The sequence below is a fragment of the Achroia grisella genome, unplaced genomic scaffold, assembly GCF_030625045.1.
Source record: "Achroia grisella isolate CSIRO2021 unplaced genomic scaffold, CSIRO_AGI_Agris_v1 utg540, whole genome shotgun sequence".
NCBI lineage: Eukaryota > Metazoa > Arthropoda > Insecta > Lepidoptera > Pyralidae > Achroia > Achroia grisella.
Window position 1 is genome coordinate 3,470,167 of NW_026712925.1, and position 23,016 is coordinate 3,493,182.

A 23,016-nucleotide genomic window follows, 5' to 3' on the forward strand; every position below is an offset into this window, starting at 1 on the left:
CATTATTCAGGAGTATGTTCTTTGTATCAGTTGGATATTTTCTATGTATATTATATATCTATTTACACAAAAATGTGTTTAAGTATATCTATCAATTATCTAGTAGCCATAACACAAATTCTGCTTACCTTGGGACTAGTTGGCTCTGTGTGAATTGTTCAGAGTTGTTTATTTATTAATAACTAAATAAATCTTTATTTTGGACATGTTTCAATGTACACGAAAATTTTTACCATATTATTAAACGAAGTATGCTAATTAATTTTTAATTAATGTAGAGAAGTTTCTTCTCTCATTATTACAAATCACAAACAGTTCCCTAATTGACCTCGCAAAGGATCTTTTACGTAGCAAAAGCTATGTAAAAACATACCATTATAATAATTTTATTTTTAGTAAACGAATAATGTCAAAGTTCCAAGTGCCAACCATGAGTAGTACTTATAAATACAAAATCCATAAGTTACGAGTATTTTAGTGACTATTAAAATCTCAAATTATACGAAAGATAGCACCAAAACTTTTAACTTGACAGGGAATTCATCCCTAGTCGCTGGAACGTAAGTGGTCTCGGACAGTGCGGTGGAAAACGTCCCTCCGCGTACACTTAGACGCTGGCATGAACTAACTGCCAAGGTTTTCTCGAAAGACTCGTATAGACATAGATCGGGGTATCGGGTTTACATAATGGCATCAGGAATGCTTGTTTGCCACAATCATAGAATTAAAAAAATAAATAGTAACATGTTTATTTATTCCCTTGTGTGCAATGGCACTGCTTCTCAATGTGAGATCATAATATCTACGAATGATACTATTATAGACAATGGGTGGAAAAATAGTAATAGAATTAATTTATCCGAATATAGTCATGCAATAGACGAGTTTACGAAACTTTGTTGTCAGTTATATACTTGTATGTAATGACAGAATGTTCATTCGTAGGCTGTGTTTATAAATTGCTACAAATTTTAAAAAATCTCCATCTTTCAAACCATACAAGATACGAGTATTTAAGTAAACTAGTATTAACAAGATACGAGTATTTAAGTAAACTAGTTAATACTTGCTACAAATTTAAAAAAATCTCCATCTTTCAAACCATACAAGATACGAGTATTTAAGTAAACTAGTTAATACTAGTTTACTTAAATACTCGTATCTTAATATATTGTGTATTAAGTATTAATAATACTAGAAATATATTCCCATAGAATACATAGAAGCAGATACCTTTCCGGAGTCTCTAATGTTAACACAACATACATACAGTCTCAATATTACTATATTTTAAAACAGCACAAAACATTTACGTAATCTATAATCATAAAATGTATTCTGACTTACTTAAAACGCTCGTCTTGAAAGCTGAACTTCGGAACACATTTTATTCTATGTAAGCTATGAGCCGTTTTTATATTTGTATTAAATATTATTACAAATGTTAGTGTTAATGTTATTGTTTAATACTTGTAAATACTTTTGCGATGATACCTATTAATATTGATACTCATTAATACTTCTTTCGGTAACAAAACTAGTGAATAGATCGACAGTATACTGACTGAGACAGCTGTATACTGGTAATTATACTGATTTATAAAAATATTATTAGAATATTAATTGTAATAGTTACATTTTAAATACTCATGGCAACTATAATACTTATAAGAATATTACATTTAAGAAAGTGTTTGTTTGTTTGTAACACTTTATTGCACAATAAATACATTTAAATTATGCTTAAAAAAAAAATATATATATATAAGATGTACAATACTTACATTTCTTCCAGTCAACCTTTGAATGACTGAAAGGAATTTTTACTATATATATAATGACAATAATACGCATTATATAACTATAATATATAACAACTAGAATATTAAATAAATATTTAAGTATAATATATAAATACATATACCTACATATATATAAAATATAAAATAATAATAATAAAATAACAAATGTATAAATAGTAACAGCAGAAATATATAAAAAACAATACATTATATTAATTTAATTATAGCATTCCAAAGTCGAGCAGACTGTAGAAAAAATACTCGTATGCAATTATATTCTGGTGGACGGTCATCAGTCCGAATAAAGAACGGCAAATGTTACGACGGTCGATAATTCATTCAATAGTAATACAAACAATTATCAGTAACTTGTTCCGATAACAGGTTCTTCACAGTAATGTGAGTCGTAGACAACGAATGTGAGACAAATATGCATATATTATTTATGCATTTTTAATCTACTACACAGCTCTCTTTACTTAAACTAGCATGATCACCGTTCTGACATTATATTAATTTAATTATACAGTAGAAAAAATATCTGCAATTATATTCGTGGTTGGAAGTGAATAAAGAACGTCATGCGATAATTCATTCAATAGTAATACAAACAATTATCAGTAACTTGTTCCGATAACGAGTAAAGTCGCGTGTGAGACAAATATGTTTTTTAAATACAACTACTATTACAAATAGGTCATATGTTTTTGTAATTAGTAGGCAGTTGGACTGGAAGAGAAAAACATATTACGCCGACCCGAAATGAAACAAGTTAGCTTTCATAAAGAGAGCTATAGACAAACAGTATAGCAAGATAGTCATGGCAAACAGAAGAGGCATTAACTCCGCCACTTAGACAGGTATAAAAGAAATACATTACGATAAATTATTAGATAACGAACTGCGTCTTATCGATAGATGTTCGTACATTAACTTTCATACTAATAAATATCACTCACAGATAAGCAATGACTGAATTCCTAGTTGCAGTCAAAAGCTTCTACATAATCATCAGCAACAAAAATTGTATAAAAACTTTACTAACTTACATTGTTGTGCAAAATATATTACGTATTTTGGATGTAAATTGGATTTCACTGCCTACATACCTCTTAAGGTCTAATACGCAATGTCGTAGGGTAGGTAGAACCGATCCATACAACCGGTAGAATTATTGGCGTATATATCTAGGTATAAAATAACTAAGATAATATCTATCACCAAGGACTAGTCGCCAGTACATAATGGCTTTTAAACAGACTGTAGTCTGATCAGTCAATTTATAATTAATTAGTAAAAAAGTTATCCTATCTTATACGAGTAGAATTTTATTCATAGTGCATTTGGGTTATATACCTAGTGCAAATAAAAAGAGGCGACTATACATAGAGAAAAGACAAAACCTAGACTAAATTTAATTCACCAAATGGCTTTTTGTTATTAATAATAATTAGCTTGTTTACTATTTCAATTACATAAAAAAAAGAAATTGTTTTATTGTTGGTTTCCTATAATCACAATGTAATTCCAAAATATTATCTACTTTATTTAAATAATTGGCATACGTTATTATGTATTACTTATACTTACTATTCAAGGACAGAATGACGCGGTCACGTCACACTTATCATAATTCCATCTGACAATGAGTGGTGTTAAAATAAATAAAAAAATTGGACAATGACATTAATTCAAGATTCCCAATATAACGTATTATCATATAGGTTAGGACTAGTAATAGGTATAAGCATGACACACCACAAGGCGAATCCTAAAAGAAAGCAGCAAACGATCAACACTCGCTGCAACGGCGGAAACATCATAACCGCTCCGAAATTGGGAAAACCCATATGGTTACAAAATATATGAGCAGTCAGCGGAGCGACGAAATGACCTGAAACAAATAATATACAGTGAAATTATTTAATGCACCTCATAATCTGACTATAGAGTATAGGATATTTGATTATTATTGTCAACCAACGCTAAAATGGACGTTCTCAATTCCACTAGAATATTAACAGACAGAATGCATGTCTATCTGTATACAAAATTTTATCCATAAACCCTTATGTACATACATATAATGTAAGCAAATAGTTGATCTATATTAACTACTATATCAAAATCTAACTAAACAAAAATATCATTAAAGACCAATACACCCATGTTTATGTTTTTGCTTTTTGTTAGAGAGTCGTGTGTTATTTCGTGTGACTGAAATGCTAATAAAATTACCAATGATTGAATTTGCCAAGAAAAATGTTAATTGTCATCTATAAACAACATCTTCACTACATCAACAACATTGTTGATGTAGTGAAATTGAAATAAAAATAATACTAAAACTGAACTCACCTGTTCTCAAAAATAGATACGAAGAATATGCACCAAACAGACTAGTATATGCAAACTGGAATGCTGTAAATAACAAACAATTTATGAAATTTATTAACCATATACATATAAATCTAGCTATTCAATGTTTGTCAGGAATAATCTCTGAAAGTGCTTAACCAATTAAATGTGTATGATCAAATTAAAAAATAGGTTTTATTGCCTTAATATTAGAACTATTGAGTCCCAGCAATGTATAACTAGGTCAGCTAGTATAATCATAATACTAGTTTTCAAACATAGCTTTGTACCTAGGACTTGGACATTTTTATTAACCAAATATATTTACCTTGGAAAAAATAAAAGATGGAACTAGAGACTGGAAAGGATTTAATGTCGCCAAAAGTAGACTATTGTAACAAAAGTAATAACAGGAGAGATAGAAAGAAGTGGAGTAGTTCTCACAGGTTGGGATGAAGTTACAACTCAGTGGAAATGGACATCACACACTAAGGGGAGATATGAGATCTAACTGATTCCCCGTCCCGAAAAAAGAAGACAGTACAAGAGATGGTCTGATGACCTTAGAAAGATTGCCGGCCCACTGTGGCTCCGATTGGCAAAAGATAGGAACACATGGAAAACGCTGGAGGAGGCCTTTGTGTCTAAAGGACACGTTGACTCAGAGACTGATGTGCAGAATTAGAAGTAACATAAAATGTATATATAAGTAACTAATATTTCTTCTATATTTTAAACTTGTAATCAAATATTATGATAGATTGTATTATTTTGTGTCAATTAATAAAGGCTTTGAATTTGAATTTGAATTTGAATTAACCAAAATAAAAAATAAGAGCTAAGACTAGATTTATGTCGAAGTAGACTTTGTAAAAAGTAATCAGTGAAAGTAGTAGTAGCTCAGGATCATCTATCTCTGCCCCCAAAGAGCTATTAGTTGTCCAGAATGAAAATGACAAAGTGGTATCACAGGCATCATATGATGACATGTGTATAATAATGTATACAGGCTACCATTGTTACTGAGCAACATTCTATGCATATAAGTAATCTGTCAGTATGTTTGCTACTTCAATTGCATAACAAATAATTAGTATATATAAAATCACATATACATATGTATTTAGTGTGTTACTATGGAAGTCAATTTATTTTAAAATACTTACATGATACCATAAGTGCCGCTTTAAATTCATATCCAGCCTTCATTTGCTCAAGCATGTGATGAAAATGAGCTGAAAGTATATTTATACATGTATACATAATATAATCTCATCTTTCAAATTCACCTCTCATGTAATTTATTGTATTACATACTTTCACAAGTCAAAAAATGAAAAGTTTGTTACCTAATTTGACACACAGGTAGGACACAAAAAGAAAATTGACCCTCATATAAATAAAATAACATACTACAACATTAGAATAAAAAAGAAATGCTCTTTATTGAAATTGCTTTTGAATAGTCATGTTTTTTATTCTTCCATTCATTCTGTAGGCAGATATAGCACAAGAAGAATAAGTGTAGAGTTGTTCAAGTTTTAATTTTTTTAAATTGTTTGATGCATTCAGACAATTGCTACTAAATAAGATCCAATTTACAAGAGTAAAGTAAATGAATCATAGTGATCAAAATTAAATAGTTCCTACATGTATCACAAGTACAAGTAACATGAACAGATGGCTAGAGACACATTATGATCTCCTGTGATTTTACACATATTACATTATTCTATAAAAATGTTATTAAATAGTTTTGATCATACCAATTCCGAAGAGCAGTGGTCCTACAAATACAGCAGTAATTGGTTCCAAACATTGCAACAGTATTGGCATCATACATGCTCGAAAGACCCACTCTTCACTCAATGGTGCCATTAAATGATTACGCACCCACAACAGATCTTGCCAGCTTGACAACCAATACACAGGTTCTGTAGAAGTAATATGATATTTATAATAACACATTTATGTAATGTAGTCTATTACTACGCTTGAAAATCACTGATAAATATTATTATTATTGTTATTATTAACATTTTTCAAAAATTAATGGTTATATATATGTTATATTAAGTTACCTGCATACAATGTCCACATTCCAGATAAATACTGCATACACAATGGACCCATGAATAAAACAATGGTTAACAACAGTGGAGCAAAAGATGCAGTGACTAATCCTGGTAATCTAAGCCCCAAATGATCATATATATCTCCCTTACTTAGTGTCTCTTTAGTAAGGAAATATCGTGTCAAGAACGGTGCCAGCAACATCATACAAAATACACTGAAGAATCTTCTTTTGATAGTTGAAGGATGATCTCTAATAAACAAATAAATTTAATTAAGTATATAACTAATATATATCAGTAATTAAATCAATATATAACTTTATACATCAAATGTCAAGAATCTAAATATTATACCTGCTCAATTTAGTCCTCCATACATACAAACTTGCAACATAGCACAATGTCATAAATACACAGGCAACTACTGTAACCTTACAGGCATTTTCTTCCATATAATTATTTAATAACATTATGAATCAATATCTGTAAAATTGTATTTATTTATTAATATTAAAACAACCACACCACGAGCCATAAAAATCAATTATAATTATGCATATGAATGCAGCAGTTCGATACACAATTTCATTTACTTTCAATTTCAATCATTTGTCATGAATAGTCAAAATAGAATTGCAGAAAATGTCAATGTCACATTTGGAATATGAGAATTTAAATATGAGAAAGATTGATTGTCAAAGTTATAAGTGTTTGCGTCAGTTGTTAAAGTGAGTGTTCTGTATTTGAAATACGTCTTAATCAAATGACAGTGACATTTACACTAAAGTTTGACAGATCTCCGTTAACATGTATGATTTACTGTATGAATGTTTGATAAATATAAATTACGCGGATTTTGCTGTTGCAGTAATTTAATCGTTTTTAAATTACAAAATATTTATAGTGGTCGTGCACGGTATGGTCATAAATTTTTTATAGAACTGTAACTTTTTTACCATCAATAAAAAAAAACTTTTAGTAGATGGCGTCACCGTCGCCGTCGCCATGTTAATCCGAAATCCGCCATATTTTACTGGAGAGTCGCCCATTCCTTTGGGCAGTCTGATATTTTGTTCTAATTTAATCAAATTATGATTTTTATGAGTTAACGGTTATAATTTTAGTGTCTCTGTGTAGTGATTTATTCCTAGAACTTTCTAACATTCTTCCAATATAAACTGATGTGGTTTATTCTCTTTCCTGTTCGTTTCCCCAATCTAATCTAAACAGAAAATGGCCGACGGTGTTGGTGCGGGTGTCTCCTTTGTTTAGGGCTGAATTCTAGTGAATATAAGTGTTTATAGAAATAATGCCTAGTGCCTCGTTTTCCTCTTCGCGTTCTTACGTCCGTAGATCGCGAAGAAAAGGCGGACATCGGATACCATTACCTTCAAGAACACAATCGAGTAAGTAATCCGGGTCGCCGATGTCGTCCCAATAATTTACCAATCACTAGATACGACATGTCCATAAATGTACAACCTCTGAATTAAACAATAGAATGTGTATGACAAATTATTCTTTAGATCTATACATAATTTATGTAGTCTGCGCACTAATAGGAGTGTTTGGAACCAAGAAATTCTTACAGCTATCTTACAATTTTTTATTATATATTCATTGTTCTCCATACTCACATCGATTATCACGTAAATTCTTTGAGATTCATCATATTATGTCTTTATTAGGATATTGAGCAGCGCATTTCAGTGACATTTTGCGCAATATGGGTATTGATTTGCTAGATGAAACTTATTTTACATAGCATGATGAAACAGCTGTTCTGAAACATGCCTCCATCGTATTGTGTACTTACAGGTAATTACGAAATATATATTTTCTCTTCAATACATATACACATAATATGTGAACTGTAATCATGATACTTTCTATTGAAATGCAAATGTGGCCGCCCTTAATTAGCTTATTGTTTTTTTTTAAATACTCATATGTTAGGTTATTCTATCAGTTTGTTCAAAGCTATTTGGTTTCAGTGTACATGTGATAAATATCATAATAAATATGACAACAAATACATATAAACAAATTTATATGACAAATAATATTTTTAATATGAATGAAACATTCCATAATCAATTGATTTTGTTTTTGTTTTTAAATCTTCACAAAGATATAGACAAACAAAAATTGAAGAGAGATTTCAATACATTAGTATTGTATATTTATTGCATTAGCTTTAATGATTATATTAGTATAGATAGTAATCAGGGTTTAATAAATAGAAATATTGATCAATATTTTTTTTAATGTATAACAACTTTGTTTACCAAACAATACAAAGTGCAAAAAAACATTATATTGTACTGTTTCAAATATTTATTATTTTAATAATTTGTACTTTAATAATTTAGTTGAAGTGTTTATTTTACCTGTTAAAATTATTGAAATTAAGAAAAAACAATAAATAAGTCTATGTTATGTATCTCAACTAATTCTGCATGTTTCAATGACAAAGAGACTCCATTTTAAACTACAAACTCTTTGATTAGGATTAAGTTTAATTAATTGTCTAACAAATTTGTCAGTTGTACTGGTATGATTCATATAACCATCTTCATATAATGTTAAACTGTTCTAGATCCACCTTTCAAATAGGTCATCTGTTTTGGCAGCAAATCAAAAATGTAATTACTTGGTGTAGAAATCACTTTAGGTAAAATGATTGTTTCTTAATATGATTGTGTTATTAAAATCAGTAAATGAGAAAAGCAAAATTTATTGTATTGGCTTTGTAGTCATATTACACATGTCTTCATATTCTCTGCCTTAATTCTAAGCTTTCTTCAAAATAAATAAGTGTAGGTGTTTTATAAATGAAGAATATTATAAAATTGAAAGAAGGTTGAATGTGATGAATCATTGGCAGGTTTGAAAGTAATGTGGTAATATATACTATAGATGTTCTATATTTTAATATTCATAATGATGGCAACAAAGAGTAATAGTCATATTATATTTAAATTTTATTGAGAAATATTGGTTAAATTATTAATATTATTGCTTTAACTTTGTCACAGTAAGCCATTAATATTTTTTTGTTGGTAAAAGTAATGACAAGTTCATTAATATTATTTGAAACACCTATCATTCTGGGAAATAGTGTTAATATGCTATGTGATTTCTTTTGGTGTTATTGACAGTAAGTAATTTAGGCAATATGAATATAATAAACATGTGAACCATATTGTTTGCTATTTAATATTATTTTTAAATGAATATTATGTTCAATCTCAGAGCAACAACAAAATACACATACAAATTTTATTAAAGCAAATGTCTTCCTTTAAATTTTATTTTCAAATTGAACATAGTCATTTCATATAAGGATTTAAGTAATGTCTTGAAAATAAATAAATGTGACTACTTTAATTAAAACCATAATTTTATCATAATTGTGCTCTATATTAGAAATATTTTGTTAAGTGTTCATTGTATTTTATTGCAAAGACTATTACCAGATTCCTATTTTTAGGAAAGTAATAGTTTTAGCTAGGCTAATTCATAACCCAAGATCAGACATCTTCTATGGTTGTAAAACTAAAACCTAACAGATATATGAACACATTTACTACAATTTATCCATTTTGACAATACTGACACTGAAACTAGGTAGTAATAAATCTAATGATACTATTTAATTTAGTGAATTAGTTACAGTTAGTTGATACACAATTATTTTATACATACATGTAAATAATGTGAGTCTCCTTTTGACTGGACTGTTAGACCCTATGTACATGTTATTTGATCAGTTTATTAAATGTATACTTTATATTTAATATTAAATGCAAATTAATACATTCTTTAATATTTAAAGTAAAAAGTCATGACTACAACCAGATTAGTAGGTTCCAAAAATGCAAAGTTAATCAAAATGCAAAATAATTTTCGTCACTTTGTGGTATATACATGTATATTTATATCACTTAGTATAGTTATTTTTATTTTATTATATTTTATTAATATGTATATAAAATATATATTTATTGATTATATTCTGCTATACTTATTCTATTTATATTGTCTGTTGAACTCACGTGCACTACATTACACTTTGTTTATATGGTTTCGCGCAATGTTTACCAAACAAGTAATGGTAGTAATTGCTGAAATGCAAATTACAGGTGAGCCATGTGAATCAGTCCCTTGCCCAAATAACGTGACAGGCGCAATGGCGGCTACGGCCGCATGCGCCGGTCCGAGCGGCAGCGGCGGCGGCGGTGGTTCCCCGCCTGTGCCGGCTGCGGCCGCTGCCACCACCGCCGGCCACCACAGCCCCTATGATCTGCGCCGCAAGTCTCCACCCGCCTACCACGAGCCCGGACCTTCGGGCGCTTGCTCTCTACCCGCTAGGAAGAGGCCCAGAACGTGAGTAATCAGTAGAATGTAATATAAATATAAACATTTGGAATTCAGCTATTTCGTAATGAAAATGTGGTCACAAAAATTGTGTGATGGTGGAGAGTCAAGTTTTTATAACCGCCGTGTATCGTAAATAGTCGTGTAAAATAAATAAGCAAATGTGTTGATTAACTCTATCTACCTCGTAAAAAAATTAGCGTGAAGAAAAACAAACTGGATTACATCATTATTTAAGTGTATTGATAACTATCAGCTTAAACCATGTGATATTTGTTTTTACCGCTGTTAGTCTGTAATCCTTTTGTTATTGTTTTCTAACACAGATAATATACGTTAATATTCTTATTCAATTGAAAATTCATATTCCATACATATGGATGATGTAATACACGTGTTTAGAGTAAATTTTTCAATTCTTAATAATTATTATATTTACAGGACTATACCTAAAGTGTAACAAAAATTTCAGCCTATTTTAAACCATATAAGCTTTTCGAAAAAGCAAATCAATATAGCATTTACCAATTTTCCAATGTATCGACTGCTAATATATTATGTTATGGGCGTAAATTATTAATATTTCAATAAATGTACTTCTCATGCACTATGTTAATGTAGGTATTTTGCTTTACGTAAGGTAAATGTTTGTTACTTTCACTTTCCAAGAATATTCAACTACATACTCCCTGTCTAGATAACGTATAAAACTGGAAAATTAGAGAAATTTACTAGTTTTGTTTTATTTGTACAGAAAATATTTTTTATCATATTTACATATAAACACTTAGGATAAACATCGCGAGTACCTCAATCGCTGTGAAAATTAAGCATGTTTATGTTTTTCTATTTGTTACGAATTGATTGTAATATTTTCACTATTTTGTGATACGTTTTTGTTTATATAAGGTTGTCAAATATGGGAGATATATATTCCGCCTTTTTATCTTTTGAATTTCGCGGCTATGTACAAAGCACTACAGAGCTCGTATCTGGCATTACTATGCATCATTTGAAAGGTCTTGACATAACCTACAAAACGACGCTATGCATGATTAGTTTGGATATTGCGTTCAACAGTTATAGACGTGTAAACATGGAGTTCACTAACGCCCAAATTCGCGCTATTTTAAAGTTTTCCTTCGTTAAAAGCAAGTCCGCTAGAGAAACGTTTCGTGAGATTAATGGTGTTTTGGGGGATGGTACTCTATCACTTCAAACCGTGGAGGAATGGTTTCGACGATTCAGAGCCGCTGAAAACGACACCGTGGATAAGCCAGCCGGCGGAAGACATGTGGCGACGGCAAAAAAACCTTCTGGACCGAATCAACGCCTGTGATATGCTGCTGAAACGGAACGAACTCGACCCATTTTTGAAGGGGATGGTGACTGGCGACGAAAAGTTGATCACATACGACAATATCAAGCGAAAACGGTCGTGGTCGAAGGCCGGTGAATCGTCCCAAACAGTGGCCAAGCCGGGATTGACGGCCAGGAAAGTTTTGCTGTGTGTTTGGTGGGATTGGAAGGGAATCATCCACTATGAGCTGCTCCCATATGGCCAGACGCTTAATTCTACCATCTACTGCGAACAACTGGACCGCTTGAGGCAGGCGATCGACCAGAAGCGTCCAGAATTGGCCAACAGGAAGGGTGTAGTATTCCAACGCTAAACCACACAGTTCGTTGATGACTCGTCAGAAGCTACGGGAGCTCGGATGGGAGGTTTTATCGCATCCACCATATAGCCCGGACATGGCGCCAAGTGATTACTACCTGTTCCTGTCCATGGCGAACGCCCTTGGTGATGTAAAGTTGAACTCAAAAGAGGCTTGTGAAAAGTGGCTGTCCGAGTTCTTCGCAAATAAGGAGGAGGGCTTCTACGAGGGCGGTATTATGAAGTTGCCGTCTAGATGGAAACAGATTATCGAACATAACGGCGCATATTTAAACTAAATCCGATCACTGTAACACTTTTTATAAACACATTGAATAAAGAGCAAAAAAGCGGAAGGGAGATATTTGACAACCGATATAATCTACCAGTACACATTATAATGGATCACGAAATATTTATACTATCTATTCCTACACAGCTCTCTGGCCCAGGGTGTGGATGTGTGCAATGTATCACAGTATCTGCAATATGAGCTCCCGGATGAAGTACTGCTGTGTATTCTGTCCCACCTCACCGAGCGAGACCTGTGCCGCGTCGCACAAGTCTGCAAGAGGTTCAACACAATTGCAAATGATACTGAACTATGGTAAACATCATTTTTTTAAATAAATATAAATACAATATGTATAATTAATTAATTTTCATTCTGGCACTGAGATATATATGAATGACACCGAAGGTCGACAACAATTGAAATTGTGACTTGTTTACATTTTTTTACGGACTGTATAAACTTATGTGATCAAAATTACTAAGGATTTTAATTTTTAAGTTTTGTAATGACAACTGTATTTAACTATAATTTTTGTTTCTTTTCGTTTTTGACAGGAAAAGTTTATATCAGTCAGTGTTTGAATATGATACACCCCTGATGCATCCCGCCTCGTGTCAGTTCGAGTTCGTCCCGGCCGATGAATGCGACGCCGATAATCCGTGGAAAGAGAGCTTCCGGCAGCTATACTACGGAATCCATGTTCGCCCCAACTATCGTCCTAAAAAAGAATCGCGTATCAAACATTTTAATACAATTAGGGTTAGTTTGATTTCTTATGTTAATATACTTCGTTTTGTTTTTGCTGGTGACTTCGTTCACTTTTAAGTTTAATAATAATAAGTGGTAATATTGCAACTAGACAACATCTAATTCATTCCTTATTACATATTCTATTAATTACTACGTTTCTGATGTTACTAGTATCAGTGAACATTTTTGAAGATACAATAATTAAGTCGAACATTGTTTTTTATTGAGTTTTCAATCGAATAGATGTAAGGAAACCTTACCGAGCGACTTTATTTATTAGAATATGTTGTTCTGAAGGCTGCCATTAGAAGCTTCACGGAACTTGATAAAAACATATGAAACCATGTAATATCGCTTTACAAATTCGAGAAAACTTTTATTGTAGTGAACCCCATTCATATATACATGTTGACTGCATATGATATTGAAATCATCTTAATCTTGCATTATCTTTATTTGACAAGAACATTTATACTATGCAGATGTCGGTTGCGTGGCTTTATAATTAACACTCTTAACGCAACTAATATTGGCCACCAGGCGGCTCTCGAGTATGTGGAGGAACGCGCCGGTGTGGGCGGCGTGAGTAGCGCGAGCAGTGCAAGTGGGGCGAGCAGCGCCAGCGGCAGCAGCAGCACGTTGAGTGCCACTTGCGGCGGCGTGTGCGCGGCCGGAGCTTCGGGCGCGACGGCCTGCTCGTGCCGGCGCGCGCAGCCTGCACTCGTGTTTGTGCACGCCGGACACTATCAGGAGGAGTGTCTCGCCATAGAGACCGACGTCCAACTCATTGGTAACTTCCGCTATTTTTTTTTTTTTTTTTGACAAAATTTACTAAGAACTTGCCATGAAGACAATAAAAGAGGAGCTCAACTCCAATACAAAAAGCGCCTTTGTAACTCACTCGAATCTACTAACTGCTTAACTATTAAAACGAGTAAAACAACACTACCTTACGACTAATTAGAAGCTATATTATTTAATGTTTCGCAGTATTCCTAAGGAGCAGATCATCCCACTGGGATGGTCGTTCCCAATCTGTTTACTCAAAAGATCAACTTATGAAAATGGAAAGAGCTTTACAGACAAGAATGCTGCTCTTAAATGATTGATGAATGAAATTTAATCATTTAATTTTTTAAGTAAGGTTGTTTGATCTTTAATATGTTTTAAAATGTATGTCGAAAAGAAAGATACTGACTCCAATTTAATTTAAATAAAAATATTAAAGGATGGCCACATTCATATTTAATCTCAATCAAATCAAACATCTATATAAATATTACCATAACATTTCTTTCAGGTTGTGCCCCAGGAAATGTAGCTGAGTCAGTTATCCTGGAACGTGAGGCGGAGTCAACATTGACGTTCGCCGAGGGTGCGATACGAGCGTATGCCGGACACATGACGCTCAAGTTCTCTCCAGATGCATCCAGTACAATGCAACATCATAAGCACTATTGTTTAGAAGTGTCAGACAATTGCTCGCCTACAGTAGATCATTGCATTATTAGGAGTGCCAGTGTTGGTGAGTCTCTCTTGTTTCTGCTTTAAAATTAAATTTTAATTGTAGTGTCCAATAAGGCATTATTCTATAACAAATATTCTTGGCTGCAGTTATTCTAGAAGAGGGAAGTAAAGTATCCCAATTGTAACCAGGGTAACAAACTGTCTATGACAACATATTTACATCTGTTTACCCATTACGTGAATAACAATGTAATATATAATATTGTTTAGAAGTGTCACACAATAGAATGGGTTTTTTATTGCATGACAATAGAATGGGTACATCATGCCAGTGCTAACGATTTACATGGGCAGAATATCATTGGAGGATAACAAAAAAAGAATGAACTGAGGTTATTAGGATGGTTTCCAGGGGGGAACCGCGTTGAGATCAACCTGACATAGTCCATTCCTAGAAATAATGTCTGTAGTCCACATTACTTACTATCCTCTTCACCCCCTGTGTGCTTGATTAAGCAAATGAAACTGCATGCACTCTGTGGGATAGCCATATATTTATGCCTAAGAGTGCCACATTAAGCATACGTATTCGTATGCCTAACGTGGCACTCTTAGACAAATATATATATAAAATAACATACAAAAAAAATACAATATACAGAACTAAAATGAAATATGCGTATTGAACAGTGGGTGCAGCGGTGTGTGTAAGCGGCGCAGGCGCAACGCCCATCATCAAGCACTGCGACATCAGCGACTGCGAGAATGTGGGACTCTATGTGACTGACTACGCACAGGGCGAGTACCTTGACAATGAGATCTCGCGGAACGCGCTTGCCGGCATCTGGGTCAAGAACTACGCCAGTCCCGTCATGCGTAGGAATCATATACATCACGGCAGAGATGTTGGAATATTCACATTTGAAAATGGGCTGGTAAGTAAATAGTATGTAAAAATATTAAGAAACTATATTTATCTATAATATAATAATTACAATCAGATCAATATTCTGTCTATTCTCTAAAATTGTAATTATAATATATTTTAAATAAATTAAAAAGCTACTTTAATCAATCAAGGGTTTTCGACACTAATTTTATGTAGTAACTGTGAATTGGAAAAAATCACCTGCCTACCTATTTAAAACCAAAAATTCACATATGTAATTTGAAGTATATAAATACAGACAATTTACATGCATGATTTGCTTTACAGGGTTACTTTGAAGCAAATGACATACACAACAACAGAATCGCTGGTTTCGAAGTAAAGGCTGGTGCAAACCCCACAGTAGTTCATTGCGAGATTCATCACGGACAGACTGGCGGTATATACGTCCACGAGTCTGGTATAGGGCAGTTTATAGACAACAAAATACACTCGAATAATTTCGCCGGTGTCTGGATCACATCTAATAGTAACCCGACCATTCGCCGGAATGAGATTTATAATGGTCACCAAGGTGGTGTGTACATATTTGGGGAGGGACGCGGGCTCATAGAGCACAATAATATTTATGGAAACGCTTTAGCTGGTATACAGGTAAGCTTATATATATTATTACTGTAACTTACTGTCTTTTATGTGTATAGAGCTCTGAAGGCCAAGCAAGTACAAGGCTCACGGCCGATATATAATGTTATAATTATTCTGAGTTTCCAGAATACATCACATATACTTACGTATTATTACAACTCAATACTAAACCTGTTCTTAACAGATTAATAATTTATACATAGTATACAGTATAGTTTTATTTGTCGTTTTAGATACGTACTAATAGTGATCCAATAGTAAGACACAATAAAATCCACCATGGACAACATGGCGGAATCTACGTCCATGAGAAGGGCCAAGGGCTCATCGAGGAGAATGAGGTGTACGCCAACACGCTCGCCGGTGTGTGGATCACTACCGGCTCCACGCCTGTACTTCGCCGCAATCGTATACATTCGGGAAAACAGGTAATATAAAATTTAGTGGTCTATCTTATCCCTTCACCTTCCGGAAATAGCGAGTGAAATTCTCGCATAATATGAACGTTTTTAGTTTATCTATGTGCTTTTTAATGGTTATACCTTAAGATGCAGTTAGCGTACCTACAGTATAAAGTTAAGCTTTATTTTTGTGTATATAGCGTTGTGTGAAATGTCGATATTTAATTACGTATGTAATGTGTTTTGTTAATAGAAAAAAGAGCTCAATTCTACTGTTGTTTCCATGTTTCCATTGTTATCTTCCGAGTTAAAAATTCTTTTTTATATAAATGAAATATTGATCTAAATTTTATTATTTCTAGGTTGGGGTATACTTCTATGATAATGGCCATGGTAAATTAGAAGACAACGACATATTCAATCACTTATACTCAGGCGTTCAAATTAGGACAGGTAGCAACCCTGTAATTAGAGGTAACAAAATATGGGGTGGCCAGAATGGGGGTGTACTAGTATACAATGGGGGCCTAGGCCTGTTGGAACAGAATGAGATATTTGATAATGCTATGGCTGGTGTATGGATTAAGACTGATTCCAATCCCACACTCAAAAGGAATAAAATTTTCGATGGCCGGGATGGAGGCATTTGTATCTTCAATGGGGGAAAGGTAAGTTTGTTTTAATGCAGTTACGTTAAATTATTATAAAAAAACATTAAATAACGTACAATTAACACCTACTACTATACAACTAATACCAATATTTAGTAAACATTTGACTTAAATCGTAAATTTGTGCAGGTCATTATTCTTTATTTGCATAGGAATTGAAAAAATGCTACCGGTTAATATATTTCATAAGTTCATTCAAAATTGGTACTATTTTCAATTTATAATTTTATCAACATAAATATTGAATAATGCTTACTATAATATGAAACTGAATGTTTTTAGAATAATGTTTACTTAATACTTGAATGGCCTAAAAACATAAAAACAGACACGAAGACGCAAAAATAAACCTCAAACTAAAAAAGGTCTCTCTCCCGTAATTTACGCGCTGAAAACAGCGTGATATAGCCAGTTTATAATTCTGTACATCTGTGTTAACAGGGTGTGTTGGAAGAAAATGATATATTTCGCAATGCACAAGCGGGCGTATTAATTTCAACCCAGAGTCATCCAGTGCTACGCAGAAATCGAATTTTCGATGGACTCGCCGCCGGCGTCGAGATCACCAATAATGCCACAGCTACTCTTGAGCACAATCAAATTTTTAACAACAGATTTGGAGGTAAAATATGCCTTTTTATTTCAGATGTTTTACTTACCAAGCTTATAGAAAAGTCTTATTTATATCATAGATCGTATTTGGTAGCCTCAACAGTTTTTGGGCAATATAGACCAAAGGTTCAGCATAGCAAAGTGACAATAAGTGAACTTCAATCAATAACTAATGGAGAAGGAATACTAGTGGGATTATAGGAACGTATTATATGGAGATGAAGATTTAGAAAGCATTGGAAGGGAAAATTTACAGGTTGACATTAAAACAATTACAACCAATACACAACTTCGTAAATATACTGAAAGAGCTGTTTTTGTACAGTAGGTATAATGAAAAAAAAATCTATATATCAGTGGCAAATAATATAAAAAATATATATTAAAAAATTGGCAAGTTTTAATATATAATTGATTGCACTCTTAATAAAATGTTGCCTACATTTGGACACATACATTCAAATAATGTATCACATCTTTATTATTAAATGCCTCTTTAATTTACAGGTTTGTGCCTAGCGTCGGGCGTCTCACCTCTTGTGCGTGGCAACAAAATCTTCAGCAACCAAGATGCAGTGGAGAAGGCAGTGGGCGGTGGACAGTGTTTATACAAAATCTCTTCCTACACATCCTTCCCAATGCACGACTTCTATAGGTGAGTCATTCTCTACAATTGGATTTAAATAGACTAGAGCACTACACGGTTATTACAGTGAAAACTTGATCAATTACAAATTGTTGTGGAGAAGCATTTGATTATGCAAAATCCGGATAAATAACTGTATGAGAAAACAATTTTTTGTACAGACATCCAGTCCAGAAAGATAATCTACTACCTTACCTATAAATGTTATGCAAATGCAGTAAAATACAGTATGTTGGTTTGTAGTTATTTATCTGGGGTTTATACATAATGCCACTTAGTTCCAAACAAAAAAATATTCGATTTGTTTTTACTGACAATCTATCTATATATAAGTTATATATAACTCAAAGGTGACTGACATAGTGATCTATCAAAGCACAGCATTGATGCAGGTAGATGTTATGACGTAGGCATCCGGTAAGAAAGGATTTTGATTAATTCTACACCCAAGGCGATAAAATAACGCGAGCGAAGCCGCGGGCAAAAGCTAGTCTAGATACACAACTATAACTGAAGCAATACTTGGGTCTCTGATCTCTGATGACTGTATTAAAATTCACCAATATCTCGAATATGATAGACATGTATTGTATATAACAATTTTATTATCTAATGATAAGTTGCACAACAGAGGTTGATACACATGAGTATGTTATTATAGTAGTAAAAATTTGATAACAATGTTTACATCGTGTTATGTTATCACAAGTTGGTCATCTCGGCAAAAAATGTTTCATTCAAATGACTAAGTTTTGTTATTAATTCTGTTATTTACTTCTACAAATGAAGTGTAGTTTGTACTGATTATTTTATAAATTTTAGCAAACTAACATTAATACAAAAATTAGTGTACAAGTTTTTTTAATATGTACATATTTTATTTTTTTCGTAGTCTGCAATTTTGTACCCGTATAAATTGTTTGTAAATTGATTGTAATAAAATTCTTAACTTTAAATAAAAGTAAAACCCGCCCTGTTTACGGATTCCATTACATACATAATAGCTATTTTTATTTTTTTTGTGTACAGACCGTGATCACTTATACTTTTGTTATATGTATATACATGTTTTTTAAATATCTATGACCACCATTTACTATCTGTTAAATAATTTATACTTTGGTTTTTTTTCTAGGTGCCAGACATGCAACACGACAGACCGTAATGCCATTTGCGTAAATTGCATTAAAACGTGCCATTCCGGACACGACGTAGAATTCATTCGCCATGATAGGTACTGTATCTAAACTAGTACAAAATTTAGACTAAAAAATAAGGTTTATCTAATCTAAAGTACTATCCTTCGTTTTTTAAACAGTGCAAGAATTCACTATATATATTTATTATAAATTTTTTTAGGAAATTTTTAACAAGCAAGCAATAATAAAATTATTAATTAAATGGTAACTAATATTTATTATATGTATATTTATTTGCAGGTTCTTCTGCGACTGCGGCGCGGGTACGCTGTCGAACCAGTGCCAGCTGCAGGGCGAGCCCACGCAGGACACGGACACGCTGTACGACTCGGCGGCGCCCATGGAGTCGCACACGCTGATGGTGAACTGAGCGGTGACCGCTCCACCGCCCCGCCATACCGCCCACCGCCACGCCACACGCCGCGCGTCGGAAATCAGTATTCGTCGGAAACTCCTAACTCGAGCTCAGTGCGCGGACAAAGTCAAGAGGTAACCAGTAACGGTAAAAGTGAAGCCGCAAAACAATGTAATCATACTCATACATTTTCACCAATTATAATTATCAAAAATGTTTTGATATCATTATATAAATAAATATTCTTCGTAATTTACACATTTAAAGCTTCACTTTGATTGTATGTACTGTTGTCTCTTGACTTGTTTCTTGCCTTGTCCAGTTCGAGTCTTTATTTATTTATAGCTTTACTGCCGGCCGACGGCCGCCCGCTGCCAGCCGGCTTTCCCTATGTACGTCGATTTTTAAATCGATAGACAAAAATTTTAAAGTTCATAATCGTATCGGCAGCTCTTTCTCTTAATCTTTTCTAAAAATCTATTCGATTCTTCTTTATTTCTACAATTATCAGGAACTGAAATAATCGAATCCAAGAAACTTATTTTTGTCTATCGGAATAAGAATGGCAACTTTACTTCTATAGTTCACTTATTTTTATTATCTAAAACCCCACATTGTTTAGCACTCGTCGTGATATCGGACGAGTGTTCGAGATTGTGCCGTTCCACATTTTTCATCTTTGTACTTTATATAGCTGAAGGAAAAGTATACATATTTCAGATATCGTAACACTGTTTGTATATGTAGAAGTTTTTTTAATCATTCATCGGTACTTAATAATTACGTATTTTGTCAAGTAGTATCATGCATTCCCAAATTGTAATCATATTATATAATATCGAGAGATCACATTGATATTTAGAATAATGTTATTCATTTTGTAAGATGTAGGAGCGTATAATTATAATATCCGCTATAGTTTCATGATCATGGGGAAGAATATAATTATGTTTATTTACTTTGAACGAAACATTATTTAGTTCGTAAATAGTTCACAATCCAACGGCTGTCGAAGTCAGGATGGCTATTTGTAATATAATTTCTTTTTATCTTTTTGACGACAAGATTACATTTTTATTTTGGGGCATTTATTCCTTAGCTCTCCTGACAATATAATTGATTGTTCAGACGTTTTAGTTAATAAAGATAATTGTCCAAATTAGTTTGTATTATTATGGGGTAGAGTGGCACGCATTGCGCGAGTCGTTGCTGGTATGTGAAGTTAGTGGACGCTAGGCGCGGCGCACTAATTAATCTCTTTTAGGAGTCTGCCTCGCCTAACTATTTTGGCGCTCCAAATGCGCTTTGTAAATATTTATGTCACACAATAATCGAAAATGTAGTAATTAATGTATTTGTATCATTATATTTTTATTATTGATCACATGTATGTTTAATTATGGAATACGTATTTTACGCTCATAAGGGTTGAACGCTGCGCTCTAGCGAGCGTTGCGTAGAGAGAGTGCTGCACGCAAATGCAGCTGTTTAGATAGTTCTGAGATATCAAGAGGCGCAAGTCGCGAGCCGCAAACGCGGCCTGCTAGTGTATATTAAGAGGAAAATTAAGAACGGATGTGCGTATTTAACTGGAAAAGATCTTAGGTACAATTGATATTTTATTATATTGTTAATTTAAATTTGGTATTGATATCGATCGAGAAGCAATGTTAGGAAACTGGGATGAGCCGCAAGTGAGTGGCCAGAGTGCTGATAGTGATAAGTTTAGCCAATAAGCTATGATGAAAGTCTAAATTACTCAGTAATCACTATTAAAAGTTTCGAATTGTTAAATCGTCTCTCCATAGCACGGTATGTTCTGAATCTGCTTTTTTATAATCCGTCTGTGATCATCACTAAGTGAAAATATTTTAGTTGAACGGGCTGAATTATTAGAATTTTATGACTTTATCAAGTAAATTGTCGTGGATCCGTTGCTTTATATATTTGAATGTGAAATTGTTATTTATTATGGAATTATCAATATGATCTTAATTTATTAAATTCAAATCTGATGTTTTGTTTATACATGAAAATACCATTGTAAAAGCCGTGATAATACATCATATAATATTATATATTTGATTTTTATTTACCTCGTTTTAACTTTAACGTGGTCAATTTAAGCTATCTGTGTTGCAGCAGTAGAATAGTGAATACTTTCAAATCAAGCAATTGTGTGCTTTATATATTAAGTAACTAGCTGTGCCCGCGGTTACACCCGCGTTAAATTAAGCCTATGTATTCTGATGCCTGAGCTATATTACTGCAAAGTTTCATCAAAATCCGTTCAGTAGTTGTTGTGTTAAAGTAACAAACATCCATTCAATGAGTTTAAAATATATCTCACAAGTAACGTAACATAAATAATTATATTCAATAATTAACGACGACATATACTGAGAAATTGCATCCTAAAAAGCAAAAAATATTCTCATCTCAATCTGTTATTGCCATATTAGGTCATAAGGCGCTTTATTGTATAGTGTGATGAACTTGTTTTCTTATTTAATTTCTTAAGTAGCAAAAGATGAGTTATGTATATATAACACTCCAGTACCTTATTATTCCATTAGTGTATACCCGTCGTGTATTTTATATTTCGAGCCGATCCAGATACTACAAAAAAAAAAACAAACTTAGCAGTATCGAATCTTATTAGATTAAAAGAATAGAATCGACATCATTATTTTACAGCAATGTTTGATACATAGCGGCTGTGAGGGCTGGACAAATACACAATAATGATTTTTAACGTTTAGTTATCGCAATGAACATAATTATTTATCATAACTTTCCTATATTATCTAT

The 23,016-nt window shown here is 32.9% G+C and overlaps 2 protein-coding genes across 2 annotated transcripts; one reads left to right on the top strand and one right to left on the bottom strand.

Annotated features, from left to right (window-relative positions):
- Positions 1–2,565: 2,565 nt before the first annotated feature.
- Positions 2,566–6,851, bottom strand: LOC131847661 (CAAX prenyl protease 2). Its single transcript, XM_059197281.1, has 6 exons — positions 6,590–6,851; positions 6,242–6,486; positions 5,927–6,094; positions 5,327–5,395; positions 4,161–4,223; positions 2,566–3,696 (listed from the first exon to the last, which is right to left on the bottom strand). The coding sequence occupies exons 1-6, from the start codon at positions 6,703–6,705 to the stop codon at positions 3,494–3,496; spliced, it is 864 nt and encodes a 287-aa protein (XP_059053264.1). The 5' UTR covers positions 6,706–6,851; the 3' UTR covers positions 2,566–3,493.
- Positions 6,852–7,245: 394 nt separating this feature from the next.
- Positions 7,246–22,282, top strand: LOC131847656 (F-box only protein 11). Its single transcript, XM_059197277.1, has 14 exons — positions 7,246–7,641; positions 10,381–10,624; positions 12,712–12,879; positions 13,122–13,326; positions 13,858–14,107; positions 14,618–14,842; positions 15,475–15,719; positions 16,001–16,327; positions 16,555–16,749; positions 17,085–17,390; positions 17,835–18,015; positions 18,513–18,660; positions 19,787–19,885; positions 20,091–22,282. The coding sequence occupies exons 1-14, from the start codon at positions 7,545–7,547 to the stop codon at positions 20,218–20,220; spliced, it is 2,820 nt and encodes a 939-aa protein (XP_059053260.1). The 5' UTR covers positions 7,246–7,544; the 3' UTR covers positions 20,221–22,282.
- Positions 22,283–23,016: the final 734 nt, after the last annotated feature.

What these genes read in the sequence shown, in the direction of transcription:
- LOC131847661 (XM_059197281.1), bottom strand. Translation starts at nt 6,705, where the DNA reads ATGTTATTAAATAATTATATGGAAGAAAATGCCTGTAAGGTTACAGTA. An exon ending in TGGAGGACTAAATTGAGCAG is followed by an intron (nt 6,487 to 6,589) that starts GTATAATATTTA and finishes TTTGTTTATTAG; the next exon opens with AGATCATCCTTCAACTATCA. An exon ending in AGCGGCACTTATGGTATCAT is followed by an intron (nt 4,224 to 5,326) that starts GTAAGTATTTTA and finishes TGTTATTTACAG; the next exon opens with CATTCCAGTTTGCATATACT.
- LOC131847656 (XM_059197277.1), top strand. Translation starts at nt 7,545, where the DNA reads ATGCCTAGTGCCTCGTTTTCCTCTTCGCGTTCTTACGTCCGTAGATCG. An exon ending in ACCTTCAAGAACACAATCGA is followed by an intron (nt 7,642 to 10,380) that starts GTAAGTAATCCG and finishes TGCAAATTACAG; the next exon opens with GTGAGCCATGTGAATCAGTC. An exon ending in GTATCTTCAATGGGGGAAAG is followed by an intron (nt 17,391 to 17,834) that starts GTAAGTTTGTTT and finishes CTGTGTTAACAG; the next exon opens with GGTGTGTTGGAAGAAAATGA.